Source organism: Phodopus roborovskii, unplaced genomic scaffold (assembly GCF_943737965.1).
Source record: "Phodopus roborovskii unplaced genomic scaffold, PHOROB, whole genome shotgun sequence".
Lineage (NCBI taxonomy): Eukaryota > Metazoa > Chordata > Mammalia > Rodentia > Cricetidae > Phodopus > Phodopus roborovskii.
This window is the reverse complement of record NW_026126571.1, coordinates 25,421,766-25,448,506: the sequence shown is the minus strand read 5'-3', so window position 1 is coordinate 25,448,506 and position 26,741 is coordinate 25,421,766. Positions and strand designations below refer to the sequence as shown.

The 26,741-nt window shown below is 41.3% G+C and overlaps 1 protein-coding gene across 4 annotated transcripts; it reads left to right on the top strand.

Moving 5' to 3' along the window:
- The first annotated feature begins 5,094 nt into the window (after window positions 1–5,094).
- Fam221a (family with sequence similarity 221 member A) lies at window positions 5,095–25,691 on the top strand. 4 transcript variants are annotated; one of them, XM_051203071.1, is made up of 7 exons: window positions 5,095–5,238; window positions 9,315–9,488; window positions 12,807–12,997; window positions 14,494–14,700; window positions 20,586–20,693; window positions 22,258–22,337; window positions 25,453–25,688. In XM_051203071.1, the coding sequence occupies exons 1-7, from the start codon at window positions 5,174–5,176 to the stop codon at window positions 25,519–25,521; spliced, it is 894 nt and encodes a 297-aa protein (XP_051059028.1). In that variant the 5' UTR covers window positions 5,095–5,173; the 3' UTR covers window positions 25,522–25,688. The 4 variants fall into 4 exon arrangements, with proteins under 4 accessions (XP_051059028.1, XP_051059027.1, XP_051059029.1 ...); XM_051203070.1 differs by having other exon boundaries at window positions 22,255–22,337; window positions 25,453–25,573; XM_051203072.1 differs by lacking the exon at window positions 25,453–25,688 and adding an exon at window positions 22,423–22,472 and having other exon boundaries at window positions 22,255–22,337.
- Window positions 25,692–26,741: the final 1,050 nt, after the last annotated feature.

Sequence of the window (26,741 nt, the reverse complement as noted above, 5' to 3'; positions counted from 1 at the left end):
CATTTACCAACCGAGCTGTCTTCTCAGCCTAGAAAGTACTTTTAAAATGAAACATTGAAGTTTAGTGGATTGTTTTTCTGTGTGCCTATTGTACCTCTCAGATGCCATGAACAGGCACACCTCAGAGACACTGCAGGCTCAGTTCCAGATCACTTTGCTTCAAAACTGTGTATATTGCAGCAAATCAAGTCTCACAACTTGTTTTGGCTTTTGGTACATATACAAGTTATGCTCTATGTTACATGAACAATAGCATTGTGCCTCAAATAGAAATTAAAATATTCTTTACTAAAAACTTGTTAAAAATCACCTCTGCCTTCAGAGAGTGGTGACATTTTTGCTGGTGGAACTTTTGCCTTGATGTTGATAGACTGACTGAACAAGTTTGTGCTGTTCAATAGATACAAACCAATAAGTGTTATAAATTGCACAATGAACCCAAGGATAGAAATTACGTGGTCACCTCTATTGATGCAGAAAAGGCTTTTGACAAAATCCAACATTCTTTCTTGTTAAAAAGTCTTGGAAGAGCCAGGTGATGGTGGCACACACCCTTAATCCCAGCACTTGAGAGGTAGAGACAGGTGGATCTCTGTGAGTTCAAGACCAGCCTAGTCTACAGAGTGAGTTCCATGACACTCTGGAGCCTCAGAGAAACCCTGTCTCAAAAACAAAAAACAAAAAAAAAAAAAAAAAAAAAAAAAGAACAAACAAACAACAAACAAACCCCCAAACAACCAACCAACCAACCAAACAAACAAACAAAAAAAAAACAGTCCTGAAGAAATTCCAAATAGAAATGTCTATAGCCAGCATTATAATGGAGGAAAAACTCAAAGCATTGCTACCAACACCAGGAGCAAGACAGAAGTGTCCACTTTCTCCACTCTTACTCAATATAGAGCTAGAAGTCTTAGTTAGAGTAGTAAGACATGAGAAGCAAATACAAGTGATACAGTTAGGGAAGGAAGAAGTCAAAGATTTGCCAAGTGCACATTATGATTCTATATATATAAGAAACCATAAAGACTTTGCCAGGAAACAGGAAAGATAAGCATTTCCAGCAAAATGGGGAGGGGGGGTAAAAATTAACACAAATCATTATTCTTTTCATATACCAAAACCAAATATACTGGAAAAGAAGTCAGGGAAGCAATCTCATTCTAATAGTCTCAAATTAAGCCAAAACCAACCAACCATCTTGGAACAACTCTAATTGATGAGGTCTATAATGAAAACCTTAATACACAGAAATTGTATTAAGGAAATTGAGGAAGACACTAGAAAGAACTCTCATGCATGAATTGGTAGAATTATCATTGTAAAAATAGCCATCTACCAAAAGCAATCTACAGATTTAATGTAATCCCAATCAAAATTCCAGGGACAGTCTTGACAAAAACAGAAAAAACAATTTTAAAATTCATAGCGGAAGAAATTTGGAGCAAAAAGAATACTTCTAGAAATTATCCCTATGCCTGATTTCAAGTTATACTATATCACCATAGTAATAAAGGCAGCATGCTACTGGCACAAATTGGGCATGTACAACAATGGAATAAAATAGAGAGTGTGTAAAGGTTTACAGCTCTGAGGTGAAAGTTTTCCCCAATACGAGTATTTTAGCTCTGAGGGGAAATCCCCAATGCATGTGTCACAGCTCTGAGGGGAAAGACTTCCTCAATGAAAGTGTTTCAGCTCTGAGGGGAAATGTTTCCCCAATGGAAGTGTTACAGCTCTGAGGTGAGAGTTTTCTCCTATGTGTTACAGCTCTAAAAAGCTATCCTGGCAGTTAGGAGCAAGAACTACCATAAAGTCACACAGTACAACAAACCTCACACAAGACATTTATTGGGAAAGACACAAGAGGGTGTCTGTTTCTGCTCAGGTTTTTTTGGGGAGAGGAGTTTACAGTGTGGAGATTTCCAGGGTTAGTGAGATTTCAAGCCAAGCCCAGGGATTTGTGGGATTTTGTACTCACACTCAGAAATGGGCCAGACCTCTTGCCCTACATAGAGCCCACATAAGGCCATGCAATGAGTTACCTGATTTTTTGACAAATATGTAAAAAAAAAAAAAAAAATACACTAGAGAAAAGACAGCCTCTTCCACAAACAGTGCTCAGAAAAATAGATGTCTACATGCAAAAGAATGAAGCTGAATCCTTATTTTCACCTTGCATAAAACAACTCCAAATGGATCAAGAACCTCAAAATCATACCTGAAACTCTGAAATGGATAGTTGAGAAATCAGGGAGTACATTTCAAGATATAGACATAGGCAAGGACTTTCTGAATTGGACTCTGATTGCCCAGGAAGACCAATTATCAATAAATTCCATTTAATATAATTAAAAGCAGGAGCAGCGGAAATTGACAACCAAATGAAGAGACTGAATACAGATTGGGAGAAAATCTTTGCAAGATATACATTTGGCAGAGGATTAGTTTCTAGAATACGCAAAGAACTCAATAAACTAAACATAAAGAAACACACAACTCAATCAATACATGGGCTACAGAGAATTATCAAGAGACACAAATGGAGTCAGACCACCTTTAATCCCAGCATTCAGGAAGCAGAGGCAGGCAAATTTCTTAATTTGAGTTCAGCCTGGTCCACAGAGCAAGTTCTAAGACAGCCAGGGTTACACAGTGAAAGCCTGTCTAGAAAAACCAACCAACCAACCAAACAAAAGAAACACAAATGGTTAATAAATACTTTGAAAAGTGCTTAATCTCCTTAGCCACCAGGGAAATGAAAATTAAAATAACTTTGGGATTTCATCTCACTCAGAATTGCTATTCACCAAGAATACAAAATATAAATACTGGTAAGGGTGGGGAAAGAGGAATCCTTCTCCGCAGTTGATGTGAGTCTAATCTGGTGACCCACTGTGGAAAGTTGTGTGGAGGGTTCTCAAAAAGCTGAAAATAGAACTACTGTATGACCCAGCTATACTATTTCTAGGCATATATCACAAGGATTGCGTATCCTACCATACACACACTTGAACACCCGTATTTACTGTGGTTCTATGTAAAGAAGCTAGGAAATAGAATCAGAGTAGGTGTTCATCAGTTGTTGCATGGCCAATGAAAATGTGGTATACATACACAATGGGATTTTATTCATCTGGAAAGAAAAGTAAAATTTGCAGGAAAATGAACAGTACAATATTGTGCTAAGTGAGGTAACCCCAGCCCAGAAAGACCAATGCCACATGTTATTTCTCAGTGTGTATCTGAGTTTCAAACTTACATATTTATAACTTTATTTGGATTGTCTATAGAGGTCAATAAGCCAGAAAGTTCTGGTAACAGGTGGAAGGAAAGCGGCCTCAGTATGGAGAGGGGATAGTGGGACACCATGAAAGTAGAGGGGAGTTAAAGGTTTCAGTACCCATGAGGGTAGGGGTAGTGAGGAGTTAACAAAACTAGTGATGTATGAAAAAGCCTTATGGAAATCCAATATGTTGTATGTTAATTAAAAGTAATTTTAAAAAAGGTTTTGAATGAAAGGCTGACAATATTCAGAACATTAAAAAGTTTAACCTTAAGAACATCTTCATTCCCAACACCTGGGAAGCAGAGGCAGGAGGAACGTAAGTGTGAACCGGTCCAGACAGCATAGTGAGTGAGTTCTGAATCAGCCGGTCTTTCATGGTGAGACTTTGTCTCAAAATAATCATCATCCTGACCAGAGACATAGCTGAGCAGATAGAGCGCTGAAGCGGAAACACACTGTTGGGAAACAGCCACCATTGACCTAGTGCCAGAGAGCGGGTTGCCGGGAACCTTGAATCTGTAAAATGCAATTATCTGTTAAGCATGGTGATTAACAGAGGAGTTAAATGTGGTCCCCAGAGAGCTTCAATGTTCCAGGATTCCTTTCTCCTTAGCAATGGTGGATTTCTTACCCTTTCCAGCTTGCCAGAACAACTTATGGCTAAATTAACAAAGGATGATAATTCTAGCTTTATATGAAACGTGTGGAGAATCTTTCAACATGTCGAACAGACTTAGCTTGGAGCCAGGTGTATAGTTTGGCAGCACAGTGTTTACGTAGCACCTCAGAGGCTCTGGGTTCCAACCTGGATGGCAAGAACTTGGCTGAAATTGTTTCTGTTCTTCCTCAGACCTGTTATTTACTTTCTTTAGAGAACTTTTTTCTTTTCTTTCCTTTTCTTTTCTTTCGTTCTTTCTTTTCTTTTTTTTCTTGTCACACAGAGAGGAGGGTATTTGGTGTTTCCCTCTACTGCTCTCCAACCCAGGGTTGAACTTTTCTTGGCTAGGTTGAAAACCAACAGGCCTCATTGATTTTCCTGTCTCCCCCCACCTTGAAACTTGTATAAGGCGTCTGTGAGATACCTGGTTTGTTTTGTGGGTATTGTGTTCTGAACTCTTAAGGAATACTCAACAAGCACTCAGCCTAACCGCTCCAAGTGGCCACCTCTTCAAGACCACTTATATTTCAAGAGGCAGATGAAATGAAAAGAGGTATACTAAAGTCTATTTTGTATTCAGGAGTTGGATTTCCTTGTTATTAAGGTGCCTCTGGGAATGGAGAAATGACTAGCATAATGTTTGAGGAAGAGGGTAAAACAGCTTCTCTTTTGCGACCTGGGCAGGAGAAGGAAGCTTGTAGTTCGCAGTGATGGTTAAGCTGAGTTAGGCTCAAGGACCAAAGAGGAGCTCCAAGAAGACTCGTGAGCAACTGCGCAATCACGAGGGTTGGTGGAGAGGTTGGGCCGGGTCAGTACAGAGGCGGGGCAGCAGGGCGGGGCCGGTCACAATGGGGCGTGGCACGAGGGAGGGCGTGGCTCTAGGAAAGGGTGCAGCTCTGGAGAGTGTGAGGGTGGAGCTAAGTGGGGCGGAGCCCAGGGGGCTAGGGCGAGGGAACTAGGGGAGGAGCTGAGGGAAGAGGGCGGTGCCAAGTGGGCGGAGCTTAGGGGGGACGAGGGAGGGAGTAAGCGCGCCTGGGGGCAGAGGAGGGGGCCTGAGGCGAGGGCGGGGCGTGGCCACGAGGGGCGGGGCGTGCTTGTCTGGGCGGGGCCGAACTGTTTCAGGCAGCAAGGCAGGTGTTCGCGCGCACAGGTCGGGTGGATCCTGCTTGGCAGCTGCAGGGCGGGCTCAGGGCTCGAGGCGAGGGCTCCTTTCTCTTCCTGCGGCCATGGAGCGGCTGACGTTGCCTCCCGGCGGCGCGGCGGCGGTAGACGAGTACCTGGAGTACCGGAGGTGAGGCCTTAACTCTGCTCCTGAGGCGACTCCGGTTCCCGGCTGGGTCTCTCGTCGTCGGAGCACGGTGGGGTGTGCAGGGACCTGGCAGGAGAGCACACTAGGACTCTGGGAGTTGATTCTTGGACTGTTCAGGAGGCCTGGATTAATTTCCCATTTCATCTTCTGTAATTAAATATGCGGACACACGGTTCTATAATGAGTCTCTTCCGAGACCACTTGAGTCTCACCTGACAAGAGGGATGATTAACTACTTTTATAGTGGACCCTGTTTTGTTTCTCTAAGTGACAATCCAAGAATTACATATTGAGCACTTGGGACCTAGAAAAGTTAGTATACGTCAGTTTACATTTAATTCAGTGATGGGTAAAACGACAACTGATGAATGCACTCCCCAGCCCAGGGAGATGGTCTTAGGACTTGGTTTTGGAGACTTCTCTCCTGAAGCAGGGGGCACAGTTGCTTGCTGCTTTGGCTCTAGGATGCACAAAGGCTAAAACATCTGCCTCCAAGTCCCCATCTCCTAAGAAAGGTTTCTTTTTGATGGTTGGGAAACTGGGAAAATGGGGTTTATAGAAGACTTGGCAGGATGTGTGTGAAATGGGAAGGCCAAATGTATGAATCATACCCCAAGTCACTTGGGGGCACCTAGGAGGTTGGGTTTCCCAGCATCCTGCCCCATTAGTGTAATTTTGGTTAATGCTTGGAACTTTCTGAAGATTTTGAACAGGAAATGTGAGATGTAACAGCCTGATCAGTCTGTCTGCCTTAGATTTCTATACTTGTGATAAAACACCATGATAGAAAGCAACTTGAGGAGGAAAGGGTTAATTTTATCTTACAACTTGTAGTCCATCATCCAGGGAAGTCAGGGCAGGAACTAATAATGAGGCACAGTGCTTTGCAGCTCGTGGCTTCCTCAGCCTGCTTTTTAATATTTATTTTATATTTTTTCTTATTTTACATATTGATCCCAGTTCCCTTTCCCTCCCATTCCCCCCTTTCCATCCCACATCCACTTCCCAGGGAGGGTGATGCCTTCCAGGAGAGATCATCAAAATCTGTCAAGTCATTTGGGGTAGGGACTAGGCTAAGAGAGTAACCCTCCATGGGGAGGGAATGTGTTCGCAAAGTCCTTTCATGCACCAGGGATATATTCTAGTTCCACTGTCAGAGGTCCCCAGACCTCGTTACCAAGATCCACCTTCAGGGCATCTGGGTTGGCCCTATTCTGGTTTCCCAGCTATCAGTCTGGGGTCCATGAGCTCCCTCTTGTTCAGGTCAGCTGTCCATGGGTTTCTCCAGCCTGGTCTTGACCCCTTTGCTCATCACTCCTCCCTCTCTGCAACTGGATTCCAGGAGTTTGGCTCAGTGTTTAGCTGTGGGTGTCTGCTTCCGCTTCCATCAGTTACTGGATAAAGGCTCTAGGATGACATATAAGGTAGTCATCAATCTCATTTTCAGGGAAGGGAATTTAAGGTAGCCTTTTCACTATTTTCAGATTATTAGTTGGGGTCATCCTTGTAGGTCTCTGGACATTTCCCTAGTGCAAGATTTTTCTTCAAACCTATAATGGCTCCCTCTTTTCTTGCTCTCCTCTGTTCCTTTCCCGACTCAATCTTCCTGCTCACTCATGTTCTCCTCTCCCTTCCTCTCCTCTCCTTCTCTTTCTCCTAACTCCCTCTCTACTCATTGCCTCCCCCTCCCAATTTGCTCAGGAGTTCTTGTCTCTTTCCCCTTCTGTGAGGGACCATGTATGTCTCTCTTAGAGTCTTCCTTGTTTCCTAGCTTCTCTGGTAGTGTGAATTGTAGGCTGGTGATTCTTTGCTCTATTTCTAAAATCCATATATGAGTGAGTAAATACCATGTTTTTTCTTTTTCTTTTGTGACGGGTTACTTCACTCAGGATAGTTTCTTCTAGTTCCATCCATTTGCCTTCGAATTTCAAGATTCCATTGGTTTTTTTTTTTTTTTCCAGCTGAGTAGTATTCCATTGTGTAAATGAACCACATTTTTCTCCATCCATTCTTCAGTTGAGGGGCATCTAGGTTGTTTCCAGGTTCTAGCTATTACAAATAATGCTGCTATGAACCTAGTTGAACAGATATCTTTGTTGCATGGATGTGGATCTTTTGGTTATATGCCTAAGAGTGGAATTGCTGAATCCTGTTGTAGACTGATTCCCATTTTCCTGAGAAACTGCCATACCGATCTCCAAAATGGCTATTCACATTTGCACTCTCACCAGCAGTGGAGAAGTGTTCCCCTCTCTCCACAGCCTCTCCAGCATAAACTGTCATTGGTGTTTCTGATTCTAGCCATTCTGACAGGAGTAAGTTGGTATCTCAGAGTTGCCTTGATTTGCATTTCCCTGATGGCTCAGCCTGTTTTTTTTTTTTTTTTTTTTATAGCACCCTAGGCATTGCCCAGGAGTGGCACTGCCCAGTGAGCTTGGTCTTTCTAGTCTGGGGAATTTTTTCAATTGAGATTTTCTGTTTCCATATGACTCTAGTTTGTGTTAAGTTGATGTGAAACTAGCCAGCACACAGTCTCCATTGCATTGGGTTTTATTTTCTACTGCAACCAGGTATTTCAAAACATGAAAAAGTATATATGTACAAAAACAAAATCATATAAGCATTTTATAAACAACACTTCAGCCAGGATGTAAAATAAGTAAAAATAAATTTATTTAGAAACAGAAGTTAAAGGGAGATATTTTCAAGGAGAAATTCCTTCTACTTTGAACAACTTTAAAAAAATTTTTAAATGTATTTTTTTCTTCCAGCAAGGCAGTTTTCCCCCATAGAAATAGTGCAGGCTGATACTTTTTCATAAAATTTTGGAATCCTATGAAATGTCCAAACATCTGATCACCCGTACTTACCCTGAGTTTGAGCTTGTGTAAATCAGAGCTTGTTTTCGGAGCTCACATGACCTTCAGCTCCTGTGATAATCCAGTGATAAACCTGTTGCTCTGATAAAATTCCATGGTCAAAAGAAAGTTAAGAAGGAAGGATTTGTTTTGGTTTACGGTTCCAGAGGGATAGAGTCCATCGCAGCAGGAATGGCATGGCTTGGCATGGCATGGCAGCATGGCAGCAAGAGCAGGAAGATGGCTGATCATTTTTTTTTTGTCTGTACATAGGAAGCAGAGAGAGAGAGAGAGAGAGAGAGAGAGAGAGAGAGAGAGAGAGAGAGAGAGAGAGAGAGAGCAGGAAGTGAAAAAGCTATAATCTCTCAGAACTGTTGTTGAACAATGCACTTCTGACAGCATGGCTGCACCTCCTGAAGGTCCCATGATGTCACCAAACAATGCCACCCTCTGGGGACCAAGTATTCAGATACAAGGACCTATGGGTGACATTTCTCAGTCAGACCACCACCATCAGCAAAGTTATGTTTACAAATGGTTAGCTACAATCTTCTTATATGGGAAGAGAATGGAGAAAAGATTTTTGTTTTTTTCCTCAGACATCACTGGGTTCATGGCTAAAGTACCTAAAGTAAAAGGAAGATTGATGAGGGAAATTGATGAGGGATAGTCCAGTTTTATGTTGTGGTATGGATGAAAGGAAATAAATGCACAGGAAATCCTGTACCGTTATGTTTAAGTTTGTGGAATGGTGGACAGCCAGAGAGAAATAGGACTTAAGGACAGCATAATGGCAGTGAACTGGGGAACTTAGCAAGGCCTGTTTGTCCAGTTTGTCACTGTGCTCTTGTGTCTTCAGAGACAAGTATGTAGGTAGAGGGAGGCCCCTTCTGGAATGAGGGGTAGGACCCGTTTCCGGGAAGAATATTCGGGATGGTGGGAGTGGCATCCCTGCTTTGGCTTTTTGCCCAAGAGGGTGTTTGCCAAATTTGGGGGAGGGGTGGCACAGCCTGAACTCTACCAGAAGCAAAAGTTTTATTGTTACTGTTTGCAATTTGGCTATGTATTTGTGTTGAAAGTAAAAATCCAAAGTCAAAGCCACTTTTCATTAAATGTATAAGAATAATTTAATCTTAGACTTCAGTATTTTGGGGCTGGAAAATACTCAAGGATTAAAAGCAATACTTGTTGTTGTTGTAGAATTGTTGGTGAGGACGATGGAGGGAAACTTTTTACTCCTGAAGAGTATGAAGAGTACAAGAAAAAAGTCTTACCCATGCGTTTACAGAACAGGTTATTTGTGAGCTGGCGGTCACCAACAGGAATGGACTGTAAACTTGTTGGCCCAGAGACACTGTGTTTTTGTACACATAGGTAAGATATTGTATCATTTACTTTTAAAAAAATTAGTTTTAATTATGTATATGTGTGTGTCTCTGGGAGGCTATGTGCATGCTAGTACAGGTGACTGTGAAGCCAGAGGCATCAGATCTGCCTGGAGATGGGTTACAAATGGTTGTGAGCCACCTGAGATGGGTGCAGGGGACCAGACTCTGCAAGAACAGTGTGCACGTGTAACCGTTGAGCTATCTCTGCAGTCTGAGCCATCTCTGCAGCCCACTTTATGGCTTATTTTCTGATGGCTAGAAAATGAAGTCTGTAGCAAAAAACATATCTTCCTCCTATAAATAACAGTGTGATGGTTAAGAAACATTTGATGTTGTCATTAATACACTAGAACTATGTAAAGGTTTTTAAGCATATAATAAACTTTCATACTGTGTTAAAACTCATTACAGAGTCTATCACCATGAGCAGCTCTTGTCTTGCCATTGGGAAAGCAGAGGATAATGTTTTTCCAGGGGTCTTTCTGTGTGGTGAAGGTAGCATCTACTGGCCCCATTATTAGACAGGTAGGAACTGGGTGGTCACACTGACCTATGCTGGTCAGGCTACTCATCCACCAATAGACCCATGCCTCCTCAGGGTTATGAATTACTCTTCACATCCTCAGAGTTGGTGTTTTTCTTCTATATTTGTTTGCTCAGTTCTTTGTGAGAAGGTCCCATTATATAACCCAGGCTTGCCTGGAACTTGCTGTGTAATCCCAAGTAGCCTCAAACTCATGCTTCTGACTCCTGGGTGCTGGGATGACAGGTATAACCATCATAGTTGGCCCCATACCTTGAACAAACAAAAAAAAATACATATTCTTTTAACCTCAAATGGCTGTGTTCAAGAACATCACCAAGAGAAGAGATGCAAGGGCCAGTCATACTGTGTGTTGTTTGTATTGTTCTGCCCATGCATTCCTTCTGATTTTTCTATCATCTTACAGTTGTAAATACCAGGACGACCAAATTGCTTTGTAAAAAGTACAAAAGGAAAAAAACTACCTAACCAGTACTTATTCTTAGGGACCAGGGTTAAGTTTTCGTTCTAAGGAATCCATTGTGGGGAACCGCCCTGCTTCAATAGCAACTTGTGAGGCTCCTTCTGAAAGACTCTTTGTCTAGTTGCTATTTACAGAGTTGCAGTTTGACAGAAGTTGTTAGACAGTTGCTAGGATGAGTAATGTGTATAGATTGGCTTCAAACCTACCTAGAAACTATAACTAAAAGCACTGTGGAGGACTGGAGGATGATGGGTGCATGTTGATATCTGTCAAAACTGAAGGGGTTGGGCAAATTTGTAGTAACCTTATAATTTATGCTTGTGAATATCTAATGCCAGTTTCTACGTGGAATTTGTGCAGCCTGCAAATGACCTTCAAAATCCAACCCAACTACAGTGAAGATATTTCTCTGTGGTAGTCATCACTTAATGAAATTCCTATCCAATGTATGTTTTTCTGTTTATAAAATGAAACATGGTTATTAAGGAAAATGGGGGAATGTATAGAAAAGTAGAGCACTCACTACCCAGAGCCCTCTGCCGTTAGCATGTTCCATTTTTGTGTATAATTCTCTCTTTGCATTGTTCATTTAGTTGTACATTCTGTGCATGCATCAAACATAGCCCTGTTTTGTCACGATTGAATCACAGGACATATATATGCATGTGGCTATTAGTAATCTCAAGGCAGGTTTTTGATAAATTCTCCATGTACTAGCTTGTTCAGTGTTCACTGTTGTTCTTGAAGCTGTGAGTGAGACTCAGGGGGGGTGCCAGGCAGAAAGGCGGGTTGCAGGAGTGGGAACTCCAATTCCTGTCCTTCCCTTGGCTTTCAGCAATCCAACTTTTAAATATTTTATACTTAGTATTGTGATTCTATGAAGGTTCACTCTCTTTAGATAAAAAAGACTGTTTTCTGGTAATGCATTTGTCCATTTCCTTATGCTTATAAATATGCCTATTTATACATAAGTACATGTACTATTGCTAAACTGCCTTTATGTCAAGTCCTTATCCATATGTAGAATTATTTACTTAGAATAAATAATTCATTTTCCAAAATGAATTTCTAGGGTGAGAGAATGGAATTTTTAAAGTTTCTTGAAACATCAAATGGAATTGGTTGTTTTGTAAGACTTCCTTTTTAAAAAATTGAAAGATTTATTTTATTATTTTATATATATGTGAAAATAAAAAACATACAACTTAAAAGTATTTTATCAATTCTGTTAATTCATTTTGATCTTGAAAGTTAAAATTAAATTATAGTTAGGTAAACAATATTAAAATTTTATTAAATTTAGGTGATGGACTTCGATGAAAACCATTCTTTTTAAAAACCTTACATTTATATTTATTCATTCATTATGTATGTGTATATGTATGTATGTATACATGCATGGAGATCAGTGGGTCCAGAAGATCAAACTCAGGAAATTAGGCTTGGCAGCAAGTTCCTTTACCTACTGAGGCATCGCACAGGTCCTCTTTAGTTTTCTTGGTGTGCTAGGATACTCACTGCCTTATTGTAATAGGCAAGTGCAAGCCTTATAATTTTATTGTGTATGTATGTGCATGTCTCTCTGTGTGTGTATGCATATATATGTGTGTGTGTGTGTGTGTGTGTGTGTGTGTGTGTGTATGTGTGTGTGAGAGAGAGGAAACACACAGGAGTGGTTTCCTCCTCCCACCATATGTAGCTTCTACGTATCAAAATAAGGTCACTAGTTTTGGCAGCAAATACCTTTACCCTCAGAGCTGCTTCCTTCACACCTTAATTTTGTGACAGGGTCTTGTTGTATAGCCCAGGCTGGAATCAAACTCATGATCCTCCTGCCTCAATCTTCTGAATGTTGAGATTACGCGTACCACTACACTTGCTAGAAAGCAGTTTTTATAAAGAGCTGTTTTGTATGGCTGCTTATATTTTAGTAGTGGAGCATCTGATGAGCATACATGATGCCTTGGGTTTGATTTCCATTCAGTCCCCATAAAAGAAGCTTCTTCGTACATTGAGGATATGCATGCAGACTAAAGAACTGCGATGATGAGTATTTGAAGGGAATTGTACTTTTTTATATGGTTGTGAAACCTCTTAAATAACCAAAAATTAAAGTCTGAAAAAGTGAAGACTACTGACCAAAGCTGATAGCAATGCTGAATGCGGGAGCAGTTACTTTTACCTTATTAATACAAATAATAAAAGATAAAAACAGAATTAAGATAATTACGAGTGTGTCTAGTAAACAGTAATTGTAATGTTTGACAATATCCAAATTGTGTTTCTATTTTTTAAAGGTATAAACAGCATAAAACTGACTTTGAAACGATTCCACAGCAGCGCCCCATTGACCTGCCTTGCCGAGTGCCTGGATGCCGGTGCAAGGCTTACCACTATGTCCCTCTGAATGGCACCCAGCCTATTCGCTGCAGGTGCAAACACTTTGCTGACCAGCACAGTGCTGCACTTGGCTTTGCATGCAATGCCTGTAAGTTCCATCTTCTACACAGGTGCAGACTGTCTTAGCTTCTTTATTAAATTCTTAACTGAATGTTTGCAACTATTTAGCCACAAAGTAAAATTCAATGGATGGATACTCAGTTCTTGGTATGATTTATAATAATAAACTTCAGTGTCATAGAATTTACATAGTTTAAGTAATAGGGATAGATTTTAAAGAATTACTAGACATCACCTTAGTAAAAGTTTTTAAAGTTTAGTTTAATGTGTATGGGTGCTTTGTCTACATGCATGTCTGAGCACCACATGTGTACTTGGTGTATGTGGAGGCCAGAAGAGAGTGGCAGATCCCTGGGACTGGAGTTATAGATGGTTCTGAGCTGCCATGTGGGTGCTGGGAATTAAACGGTTCTCTAGAAGAGCTACCAATCTCTCCAGCTCTGATTAAAAGTTGTCAGTAATAGGAGAGATGACTCTACAGTGAAAAATTAATGTGTTTTAGAGGACCTAGGTCAGTTCTGGCACCTACATGTGACTTACAACCATTTTTAGGCACACACATTGTGCACACTCATACTTTCCGGCAAAGCACTCATACATATAAAAATAAAGTAAGTAAACTTAAAAAAGTGATAAAAATGTTTTCAATGAGAGTTTAATCAACCTGGTTCCTTTTTGCTGTGGGGCTGTTGTCGGGGATTGTTAGGTCTTATGAATGCTACGTAAGCTTTCTACCACAGATCCACACCTATAGATCTAGATTAATTCTTAACAGACTTTTAAAAGAGGGATTTTATAAGTAAAAAAGACGCAACAGCCTGACAAACATTTCAGATTTTCTGATTATGGGTGCTCAGTCAGTAAACTCAATTTGTGGCAGTACCAAATCCAAAAACAGATCTGAAGCATCTCTCACTTTGAGCATTCTGGATAAAGGATGCTCAACCATAGAAACATTTTCTGACAATTGTGTGTATGTACTTGGTGCTGGCAAAAGCCAGATGAGGGCATTAGATTGCCTGGAATTGGAGTTACAGACAGTTGAGATCCATCCTGTAGTTGTGGAGAACCGAACCCAGCTCTTCTACAAGAACAGTGTGTGCTGTTAACCACAGAACCATCTCTCCAGCCTTTATTTGTTTCATGTTTTAGAGGCAGGGCTTTGCTGTGTGCACTAGTCTGGCCTCAGAGTTGTGATCTTCCTGTCTCAGCCTTCAGAGTGCTTAGCTTCCAGGAGTTCACCACAGTGCTCAGCTTTAATGTAGCTTGTGAGGAGAGTGTTTGTCATCTCTGGCACTCCAGTTTTTACCTCAGTGTCCTTTGGGCCCCGTTGGTTTTTGAAACATTTTCTCCTTCAGTGTGTACCTCCTTAACCCCTCAGCTTCTGTAAGAATAGCAGTGGCTGGGGATAAGAGATGCAGGGCCAGAAGACCTACCCTTGGCGGGCTTTGGCTAAGATAAATGTCGTAGGGTGGGCAGCTTAGCATCTCATCTTAACATTTTACCCTTTGTGTCCCAACTCAGGCTCCAAGTGTTCAGGGTTCCACAGCTGCTTCACCTGTGCCTGTGGCCAGCCGGCATATGCCCATGAGACAGTGGTGGAAACACGACAAGAAAGGTTGGCTCAGGGAAAACCAGTAGGACAGGATGTTCCGTATGCAGCAATGGGAGGTTTAACTGGTTTCAGCTCATTGGCAGAAGGCTACATGCGCTTAGATGACAGTGGCATTGGTAAGTGAAAGTATTTGAAGTGTGAGCTTGGCACAAGGTGTACTAACAGTAATGAAACCTTACCTTTTCTTTATTTTGGTTTTTTAAGACGAGGTTTCTCTGAGAAACAACTCTGGCTGTCCTGGAACTTGCTTTGTAGACCAGGCTGGCCTCTCTTAGGCCCAAAGTTTTAGTGATCAAGAAGGACAGGAGTCCCAAGACCAGGGAGAAAGTTCCATCCTCAGGAACAGACAGGTGAGATAACAAAAGCAGTACTTACCTGGAGTCCTTTTGACCTGTGAGAAGGGGATCCAAGTTTATGACTTTTGATCCTCTGAAACCTGTATGAACTTTATTATATAAAAGGACATAAATGTTTTAGATACATTATCATTACTGATCTGTACTGAAATCCATATTGTAGAAAAAGTAGATATTGGGTATCTGTAAAACAGCAGGAATGTATTTATACCTTTGAGTCCTAGCAAAAACTACAGGTTTGGGTTAGAAGCTTGTACATTTTTTTCTTCTGTCTAGAGAGAGCCAGGTATAGATTGGACAGTGGTGCCTTAGGCCTGATGAAAATCATAGTTAGATGAAAACCAAAATAAATTATAAAACCTTGAGCTTGTGACCGATAGCAGGTAGTTACCACTCTATTAGCTTATCAGAACTTTATTAAATGTTAAGATCTGAATTTATATTTTAAATTATTTTATATCTTTAAGACTTATATGTCTTTATACTTTTAGATTTTTATTTACGAGCCATATTAAGGCAGCCTGATACTGCCAAGCTGACAAAGTTATGGCTAGCCCAGACATCAATACTATCAGAGATCTGAGAAGGATACATTTTATGTAACTTTTGAATCTATTAAAAAATGACAGGGACCAGTACATATACAGTTAGCCACAACCAAGTCTCTAAAGTGTTGGGGGCAGAAGTAAATCTTCGCCAGGTCCATAAAGTGAGAGGGTTTTTTTTTTTTTCTCTCTCTTTCTGTGGAAGAGGGACATGGAAAAGACTGACCTTATTTTGTCTAGGCAAAGATGATGCATTCAATTTTCCAGTACCCTGCAGCTTGTCCACAGTCTAAGCCGGGTCCTGCCTGGCAGCAGGCATCACATTTGAGCATCTTGCTCACTGGTCAGTGTTGTGACAATCCGTGGTGCCCCATAATCTTCTTTAGAGACCTTAGGTCACTGTCAGGTACTGGGATTCTCTGTTTGATATTATAAGCTTTGTAGTTAACATTTTAAATGCCATATTCCACAGATCTCTGTAGTATTAGAAGTCTGCCTAGGTAGATCTGAATAGACAACTTTGTTTTTAGTTACTTGTTTTAAGCTTAACCTTTGAAAACATATACAGGCAACTGAATAAGGTTTATCCCTGTTATAAATCATTAGTACTTAGCTTGATTATAACCAACAGTTTATTTATAAGGATGGCTACTAACTTATCTTTCTTTAATATCAAAAATAAAGTACCCTGTATGTTTTTAAAACTATTATCACCTGGATGACTGTTAATTTTATGTTATCAATTCTCAGTGTTACTAGTTTTAACCTTTTAGTTTTAGTTTTTAACAGATTTAATCACAAAATAGCTTTATCTAATATAATGGCCAGAGCTGAGAGATAAATTTTGAGCTATATCCATAAATGACTGACTGCTGTTAGCATTAGACAGCAAAAATATTTAAATCATTCTTGTTTTAGCATTATGATTGCAACAAAACTGACATTTATACCAGAAAACACAGAACTTTTTAACAGGTACATATTTACTTATTTATTTTTTAAATCGTGAGCCTCTTTGCACCCTCCATCATCTCAACTGTTGACTCTTGTTGGGGTTTACCCGCTCTCCTGTTATTATTATTATTTATTATTAGGGGGAGTCTGGTTAATCCTTTCTTTTATCTTTTATTGCCCAGAGAAGTAGAGTTATACTTTTAGCATTTGAAGCTCCTTCTGATGTTTTCTGTTCTGCTTTGATGTGTTTTGTGGACCTCTGAATTTGCAGCCCATTTGTCCTGTCTCTTACGTCCACTGTTTTGTCATATTTTGTCTTTTTTTGTTTCAGAATGTACCACTTCTGCATAGAATATTATAAATTATATGTTCTTTCTGTATCAATCTGCATATTCCATATGCTATTAATTGAAATATTACATTGTTTTCATTTAAGAAATTAGGCCAAATTTCTGAAAAGTTCTAAAATATAGGTCAGAAATATTCTGAAGTAGTAAAATGAAATCATAAGCTAATTCATTTATTTACTCTGAGCCTCCAATAATAAAAATAATATGGTGGCTATACAGACAGACATAGAACACTCACCCTGGCCAGGAACTCAACCTTTCGGGGTCAGGGGTCCTGGGCTATTATATATATATAATAGCCATTATATATATATAGATCATCTATTTTGTTAGTCTTAATTTTTTAGTTGACATAAAAACCTTTACCCAAGTCATCCTCCCGCTCCATACCTGCATCGCTTGTGCTGCAGCCCCTGTGCAGCCGCTGCCACCTGCGGAGGGGAGGCAGGGGCTGGGTGCTGTTCACCCTGGTGCTCTGCTTTGCCACTGGGCTGTAATTTTCCGGTCTGGGAGCCGATGAGGCAGGAAATTTTATGATTTTACACAGGGGAGGAAGGAGTCTGTCTTATGTTAATTTTTTGCTGTCCTATGTTAATATTTGTCTGGGGTAGAGTCTGTAGGGGAGAGACAATGGAAAAATACATCATATAAATAAACGTCACAGTTAGAGGGCCCAACACAGAGATTTACATACTGTAGGTTCTCTCAGATTCAGACTGCCTGACTCCCCTGTTTCCACGGGAAGGTCTATAATGCCAAACACAGTACAGACGGGAGGTGGCCTCCCCAGTAGGGAGACTCGGTATTCGACCAAGTCTTCACTCTCAGATGACAGGTTAATCCAGCCCTTGGCTGGATCCCTGCCCAGATGAGAATTCGAGGTGTCCCCCAAATTCTCCAGGTCTGACCCCTTTAGTGCGTCCACTGAGGTGCTATTGACCTATATACTGATACAGATGTCCACTGCTGGATCAGAAAGAGAACATTTTTTTTCAGACAGACAGACAGACAAGACAGTCAAGCAGACTAATAGACAGACATATCCCCTAGCCTCCCAGGACCCCTGACCCCGAAAGGTTGAGTTCCTGGCCAGGGTGAGTGTTCTTTGTCTGTCTGTATAGCCACCATATTATTTTTATTATTGGAGGCTCAGAGTAAATAAATGAATTAGCTTATGATTTCATTTTACTACTTCAGAATATTTCTGACCTATTTTTTAGAACTTTTCAGAAATTTGGCCTAATTTCTTAAATGAAAACAATGTAATATTTCAATTAATAACATATGGAATATGTAGATTGATACAGAAAGAACATATAATTTATAATATTCTATCTTCATTTATCTGTGCCCTTCTGTGCAGACAAGTGGCATCCTAAAGTTACTTTTCTAGAAGGCCCACACAATTCTTATTATTTCTATTTAATCTTTAAAAGCTTTAAAAATTATACTTATGCATTGCATGTATGTATGTGTAGGCACATGTGCATGTGGAGCCCAGACAACTTTTTGGAATCCTTTTATCATGTGGGACCTCAATCTTGGGAGTTTTAGGTAGATTTTCAGTACAGTTTGCAAAAAATGCTATTTTTGCCTTTCCCAGTTCTCCCAAATCCTTTTATTAGTAGTTTTACTGTGGCGCTAGATAGCGGTGGTGACCTGGCATCCTGGCCTTTCTAACATTTATCCCTCAAGTTGCTGCAGTGTAAAGACAGAAACCCTTCCTTTCATCTTACTTTCCTGTTGCTGGGATAAGACACTGTTTCCTAGGCAACTTATAAGAGAGAGTGTTTAATTTGAGCTTATGGTTCCAGAGGGTTAGAGTCCATGATGGGGGAGTGAGGGCATGGCTGTAGGAATAGCTGAGAGCTCACATCTTGAGTCACAACTAGGAGGCAGAGAGCTAACTGGGCATGGCATGGGCTTTTGAAACCTCAAAGCCCATCCCCAGTGACACACTTCTTCCAACAAGGTCACACCTCCTAATGTTTCCCAAACATTTTCAACTGGGGACACATTCAAACATGAGCCTATTGGCCGTTCTTATTTAAATCACCGAAAACCACAAGGGAAGTGGGTGGTAAGGAAAGGTGGAGAACGTAGGGATTGTGAGGCCTCTGCTCTGAGCCATGTAGCATTCTAGATAATGGTGCTCTCTGGTCAGGACTTGATTCTTTTGAGATGTAGAAGCAGTCCATAATTCCCAGATCTCAGGAGTCCTGGGCAGAAAGCCGAGCTGTCTGCCATCACAGCCTATGCTAGTGGGGCTAAGGTGACCCCAGAGCATAGCTGAAGGTGGGTCCCCAGCACTGGAAGATTCTGCATGGGAAGTGACAAGCACTGGAGCTTAGTAGAATCTGCACTTGCAGGGAGGGCACCAGAGACTCTCCACCTGGAGACGAGATTACACATGAGGCCAACCCTCAACGCCAGAAACCAGGAACCCATGCAACAAGGGAGGCCCAGCTGGACTGAGCCTCCCACCGTCACAGGAGGGGGCGGTGGAGGTAGGCAGGGACAGGGATTGGAAGCATGAGCAGTTTTTCTGTGCTATACACTATAGAAGGTAAGGCTAGCTTGTCATCCAGTTAGATTGAAAGTTCATTTCCAAGGAGGTGGTTTGTGAGGGAGATAGGATGGCTTTATATATTTCTCTGTGGCAAAATTCCTTCTTTTTGGTTTCAAGAGTTAATGCCTTTAGCAGTTGGTCTTTGTAATTTGTAGTTTAGGGGTGGTGTATGTATCTTCGTTCATCGAAGAAAGAATTTTTTTCATTTTTCATAGTTTGCTTTCTGTTGACTGTCATAAAACACTGCTCCCCCATCAACCTGAGGAGGAAAGGGTAACAGATGATAATCTATCATTGAGTGAGGCCACACAGGAACCTGGAGGCAGATGCTGAAGCAGAGACTGGAAGGATGCTGCTTACTGGCTTGCTTCCCATTGCTTGATCTACCTTATACAACCCAGTACCTTTGGGTAGGAGGATGCATGCCTTTAATCCCAGCACTGGGGAGGCAAAGGTTGGGACATCTCTGTGAGTTTGAGGCCAGCCTGCTGTACATAGTGAGTTCCAGACTACAAAACCAAAACCAAAAATATCCTCCTCCAAATACATAACCAACCCAGGACCACTTGCCTAGGGGGACACTACCCACAGTGGGCTGGGCTCTCCTACATCAATCATTTTTTATTTTATTTTTTTTTTATTTTTGAGACAGAGTTTCTGTGTAGGTTAGAAGTTCATCTTGACCCCTACTAATATTTTTCCTTTGGTGGAAGAGTTTCTGAGAAATGCAAAAATATTTTTAAATAGATAACAATTTAAAATGAAAATTCCTTGGCCTGGGGAGGTGGCAGAGTGGTTAAGAGCACTTGTTGCTCTTGCAGAGGACCTGGGTTTGATTCCCAGAATCCACATGGCAGATCACAACTGTCTATACCTCTGTTTCCAGGGTATCCAACACTTGGACACCAGTCATACACATTACAGACATACATTCAGGCAAACATCCATACATCCATACACAGAAAGTAAAAATAATTTAAAATAAAAATTCCTGTTTGTTTACTTATTTATTTTGAGTTGGGTTCTCAATGTGCTCTTCAAACTAGTCTAATGTCTCACTTGGTAAATATGGGATTATAGGTGTGTGCTACTGTAGCCAGCTAAAATGCACAGAACGTTTCCCTAACAGCTCTGCTGATGTTCTGATCGACTTCACAGTAGGAATGATGAATTGCTTGTATCTTTATGAATAGAGCTTTGTTTTCCATACTCATTTTCTGTTTCCAGGTGCACCCTCAGTTGAAGTTTTGGACTCTCCAGTTTCCGCCAGGGACCACCCATTCTTAAGAGCCTTCCAAACCCCGTCTACTTCTTCTCCACAAACACTAACAGATGGTAATGAAGTTGCAAGAAGTACTTCTGGATGTAGTAATAATATAGAACTTTAATTTGCCTCCCAGGCCAACAGGCCAGAGTAAGGATTGCAACTGTGTCCAATTTAGGGAACCCATGAGTATTTACTAGGGTTACTAACAGGAGCGTGGTGAGGGACAGGGATGACCCCCACCCGGGGGAAAGCTGTACCCCAGAGAGGGACAGGGATGACCCCCACCCGGGGGAAAGCTGTACCCCAGAGAGGGACAGGGATGACCCCCACCCGGGGGAAAGCTGTACCCCAGAGAGGGACAGGGATGACCCCCACCTGGGGGAAAGCTGTACCCCAGAGAGGGACAGGGATGACCCCCACCCGGGGGAAAGCTGTACCCCAGAGAGGGACAGGGATGACCCCCACCCGGGGGAAAGCTGTACCCCAGAGAGGGACAGGGATGACCCCCACCCGGGGGAAAGCTGTACCCCAGAGAGGGACAGGGATGACCCCCACCCGGGGGAAAGCTGTACCCCAGAGCTCCACAGTCCAGGCACGGGGATCTCTTTCCACAGTTTGGCTGTCTCTGTCCAGAGCAGCTGTTTATTCCCTTTTGTTCATTGCTGGGAAAATCGTGGGAATTCTTGTCTCCCCCCCCCCACTGGTGACCTTTTGTTTACCTACTATTTCCCTCTGGCTATAGAGGAAGACCTCCCCCTCCCTCCTGCAGGCAGTGTTTCAGTTTGGAGGGAAAGTTGAATTCCAAGGAAGGTACTGCCATGCATTGAGTCCAGCTCAACTCCAGCACTCACACGACACACACAAAAACAATTTTAATTTCCTTTCAGAATATAAACCAGCTATTGGTTAATTTTACAAAATAAACAGCATGAAAGTGACTAAAACTGTCTTAGTTCTGGAACTTTCAAAGCAGTATCATTTCTATGGTTGCCTATAGACAACCTCAATAATGAACAATGCTATAAGTTAATAGTTGGAAAATGTGTGTGTGTGTGTGTGTTGGTAAGTATGCATATGGAGGTCAGAGGGCTACTTGCTTAAATTGGTGCTTTCCTTCCAACGAGTGGGCCCTTATGAATTCAACTTGTCTGGTTGGTGGCAAGTACCTTTACCTGTCCAACAATCTGTTGTCCCTCTGTTACTTTTTGACACAGTGTTGTAGCCTATGCTAGCCTGGAACTTGCTATGCAGGTAGTTCAGGTTGGCCTCCAGTTTTAACTCTTCTTGCTTCTGCAAACTCTTCCTGCATCGTCACTGCATCTCAGTGACGTGGATTTAGGTATAAGCTCTGTGTCTAGCTCTTGGTTACCCATATGGAATAGCTAAGTGGTGTTATTTAATAGGAGCCAGTTGAATATTTGGAGACTATTTACCACTGAAAATTACTTTTGTTTTGTGATGGAATTCCTGCCAAGAAAGAGTTTAATATGAGGACCATTAGGGCATTTCTGGTTTGAATAATAAATTATTATCACTTGGTGTAAAGGAGTTCTGCCTCTTCTCCATCTCCTTTGGGGGGGGGGGCATGCAATATTATAAATACACAACTTGGATTTTTTTCTCACATAGTAGGTCCAAGCACTCAGATTTCTTCCGTAAAGAAGCCTGAAGAGGATGATATGGCTTATTTTGAAAGACGATACCAGGAAAGGGTAAGCATTTGTGGAAATCTCCTTGCATAACTTTCCAGCCCACATGATGAATTATTTCCTGAGATACTTTCTATATTCTTTGCAGTGTAGCTAATGGAATGTAAAAGTGAGATGTTCACATTGAAACCCTTTCCCTCCAGCTGGCATGAACCATGCAGTTGGTTAGTACTTGCCCTTTACTTCAAAACCACTGAGCAGAAGGGACCAGCAGGAGGCTGTGTTGGATGTTGCAGGGCTTTGTTCAAGAACAAGGCTATGCACTGCCTTTGTCCTTTGCTAATTATTTGGAACATTGGTATGGGGATTCTTAAAGGTTAGTGGAAGTTGGCTGTGACAGTTGAAGCTTTTGTGCTAACATGGTTTAATGTCTGCTGTTGGAGATTATTGGTAAGGATTTACTTTATGTATCAGGTTAAATTGTTTTCTTCTCTTCTTGGTCTCTTTTCCCCAAGAAAGGAGAGTTTCACTAAGGAAACTAGTACCAAATGTCTGCTAGGGGCAAGATGCTTTTTGTGCTGGGACATGTAGAAAAGCAGGGCAGGGCCTGGGAAAGAGATGGCTTGCCTTTTAGCTCACTCACTATCTGGGTATTTGATAACAATTTTCTTTCTTAAGTGTAATTTTTTTTTGAGCAGGGTATTACTACATGCTAATGCCTTGAACTTACCATCATTTTACCTCAGCCTCTAGTGTGTGTGTGTGTGTGTGTGTGTGGGTGTGTGGTTCAGTGTGCCACCTTGCCTGGCTTTGTTAAATACTATTTCAAATGAGCAATGGCTGCTGTGGCCTTTTGCTTTTGTTTGGCATACTTTCTGCTCCCTTCCACCCCACCTTCTTCTCATATTACTAAGAATCTAACACTTAGCCTTAAATGAGATGAAAAAAGAGTCTAGCATTTGTTGACCACTTATCTGTAGATTGATTTTTGGGGTGGGGTGGGGGAACAGGTAGCCCTCAGTGTGACATTAAACTCAGTATGTTTGAAAGACTGACTTTGAATTTCTGTTTCTCCTGCTTCCATTTTTCCAAGCACTGGAATTGTAGGTATATGCCACCATTGGGCTCAGTGTTCTAGAGAGGGTTAGTGTCTATTATGGGGGAGTGAGGGCACGGTGGCAGGAACAGCTAAGAGCTTACACATCCAATTGCAAGCAGGTGGCAGAAAGAGCAAACTCAAAATGGTGTGAATCCTTTGAAACCTTAAAGCCCATCCCCAGCAACATACCTCTACAAGCAAGGCCACACCTCCTACCTAATCGTCCCCAAACAGACACCAACAGGTGACCATATATCCCATTGCCCCAGGCTACTGGGGAACTTGCATTCAAATCTCCACACCTAACTTACTAAGTGCTTATTAAATATATCCCTCTATATATTTGATTTTATTTATACTTTTGAATAATCCTGAGAAGGGTCTGTATTGTGGTTAAAAGAAACAAAACAAATGAAAAGCTGTCCTAAGTGTTTGGTGAAAGAAAGAGGTAGGATTCAAATGTTCTTCCATTTGAAACAAGAGAACAAGAGGATGAATACAGGTGACATTAAAGCAGAGGAGATACTAGGGGAAAATGGGGGCCAGCAGGAGGGGAGATGGGGATGGGCAGGATAAATAGAGTGCATATGTAAATGCCAATATGAAATCTGCGACATTATATAATTAAAACAAACAAAAACTAGCCTTTAATCCCAGTGTTTGGGAGGCGGATCTCTTGAGTTCTTGGCAAGCCTAGTCTACAGAGTGAGTTCCAGGACAGGACAGCCTAGGTTATACAGAGAAACTCTGTCTTGAAAAACCAAACCAAAACCCAAACAAAACAACCTCTCTCCCCCACCCCTTAAAAGCACTAATGAAAAGGTCCTATAATGCTGCCTTCGAATGGGGTGTTCTTTAGAGCCCTTCAAATGACCCCATGACAGTGTGTGAGTGAGAATGAGGGCATGGTGCCTGAGTGAGGTTGCCAACCAGAGGAGAAAGGAGAAAATGGGGAAGATAGGTTACCTGGATTTTATTACTGGTAATTTATCACTTGCAATTTGACAGATAGGATAAACTGGTTTTACCAGGTGCCAGACAGTTTCTCTTCCTTGCCCCCCTTTTCTTCCCTTCCCTTTCCCCTGCTTCTGTCTGCCCCTGCTCTGTCCTGGCCTTTCTCATCCCCTCTTTTCTGCTGGAAATCATACCTAAGTCTTGGTACTTGCCAGTCAAGTGTTCCATCACTGAGCAACCTTCCTCCTGACTTGTTTCTGGTTTCTTTTTAAAAGTATATGTCTTATTCTTTGAGAATTTTATATATGTATATAATTTATTTTGATCATATGTATCCCTGTTCCCTTTGGTTTCTTTTCTTTTTGTTTTTGAGACAGGGTTTCTCTGTGTGGCCCTGGCTGTCCTGGAACTCACTCTGTAGTCCATGCTGGCCTCAAACTCACAGAGATTTACTTGCCTCTGCCTCCCAAGAGCTGTAATTAAAGTTGTGCACCACTAACTGCCCCCCCCCCCAGTTTCTTGATATTATTTCTGACACTTAAACTCAAAGGTCCTCTTTCCACTTTTGGGCCCTTTATATTTTGTTTGTCCCCTTGGAAGTTTGAGGCAGTGATGCTGTACCTGGAAGCTGTCGTTGAGTGGGGATGACTAAGGAATCAGTGTGCTTGTGTTATGGGGACTTCCTCCTGTCCATGTAAAGGTTCACCTTTCTCATAGTTAGACAACTGCCACTTATGGTCGCCACTTTTGAATCGTAGGAACTCACCTTTAATGGTGCCGGTGCTCCACAGATGGCCCTGCTGAATTAGTAACTGCAGGAGCACGAATAGGCTGGATGTACCATGAGGATTTTAAGCATTTAGAAACACTCCAGTGATATTTAAAATGTATTTTTATCCAAGGCAATATTCATTTATATATTCCTTTTTATCAGACTTCTGAAAAGCTAAAGCCAATCATTTAAAGAATGTAGTCACATCCCTTTACTGATCAGATTTTGGCATGCATATTTAGCAGTTACTAACTCTGGTGTGGCTATGCTAAATAAGGTATGATTAACAGGTATGTACAGCCTTTATTTAGGATAATTTAAAATTTTAATCAACAAATGTTTTAAATTTACAGATAAAAATGGAAAAAGCTGCTAAGCAGAAAGGAAAGGCTCTGCTGCCACCAGGCACAAAACCTTCCTGAAGTCTGTTGGAGAAATTGAAGCCACCATCAGGATGCATCTTTTATTTATTTAAGTTTATTTCCTCTCAATCTATGTACTTTCTTATTGTATAAATACGTCGTTTTGAATTTTGCTTAGCTTATTGAAACAGGTGAAATGAAAATATTTTTGTCAGAATTCATGACTTAGCACTTTCTGTGCTTTTTAAAATATAGTCTAGTAATCCTGCCTCAGCATATGTATGCTTTTTCTCTCTCCTAGTGAGTTATGTGTGTTATCTTCATAGGATTAAAACCCTGAAAGTAAATATTTTTAGTTTATCATAATTTAATTTTTGTAGGTTATCTAAAAAATTAAGGTTATTATCAAAGGCTTTAAACAAATACATATAGGCCAGTGTTTCATTCAAAATGGAAAATGAAAACCATTAGTTTTTGCTTTTTAAGCTTTGGAATGTTAACTTATTTTTAATTAAAATTATATTTTAAAATTATAAACCTCTTTTTAATAATAAAATCCCTTGACTTTTTATGTTGTCTTACAAATGTGCCCATTGTACATGCATATATACCTACATACATACACCTAAATGTAGTGAAATTTAATTAAAAAAAGAACATAAGGAAGTTGTATGACAGAAGTGACACTTGTTCTTCTCAAAACCCACTCCTGCTAGCTTTTACGGACTCCAAGTTACTAATCAGGGTCAGGCCTTAGTGCACCCCATTGGGAAGCAGTCTTTCCTCGAGGAGAATGGTTATGCCCCGAATGGATTGAAGATTCTGGTCTAAGGGTGTTGGCTGGAACCCAAGAAACATGTCTGAGGGCAGATCTTGAGAATATGCTGGATCAAAGAGTTGGATGAAAAGATGATGTGGGAGCACTCATACTGTGGGAGCACTCATCCTGCTATACCTTTTGAACGCACAAAGGTGCCTGCCATAGGTCCTGAGAGACTGTAGTGATGTTGTACAGAAGATACAGAATATCCATACGGGATTCCAGAAGTTACTGGCATAATACTGAAAAAAAGGGGTCAGAAACTCAGGGGTGTGTGCGTGTTGAAAACAGGAGAAGCAGCGTGGCTGTAGCTCTCACTGCTGAGTAGTGCCAGTCCTCTGTCCACCAGGAGGCAAGGACCAATGGGGTTCAAGGGGTTGGGCCTGCTCACCCCGACCCCGGGCAAGCACAGGATGTCTGAGATGAGTCTCAGTGATAGTCCAGTATTCATGGCACTTTG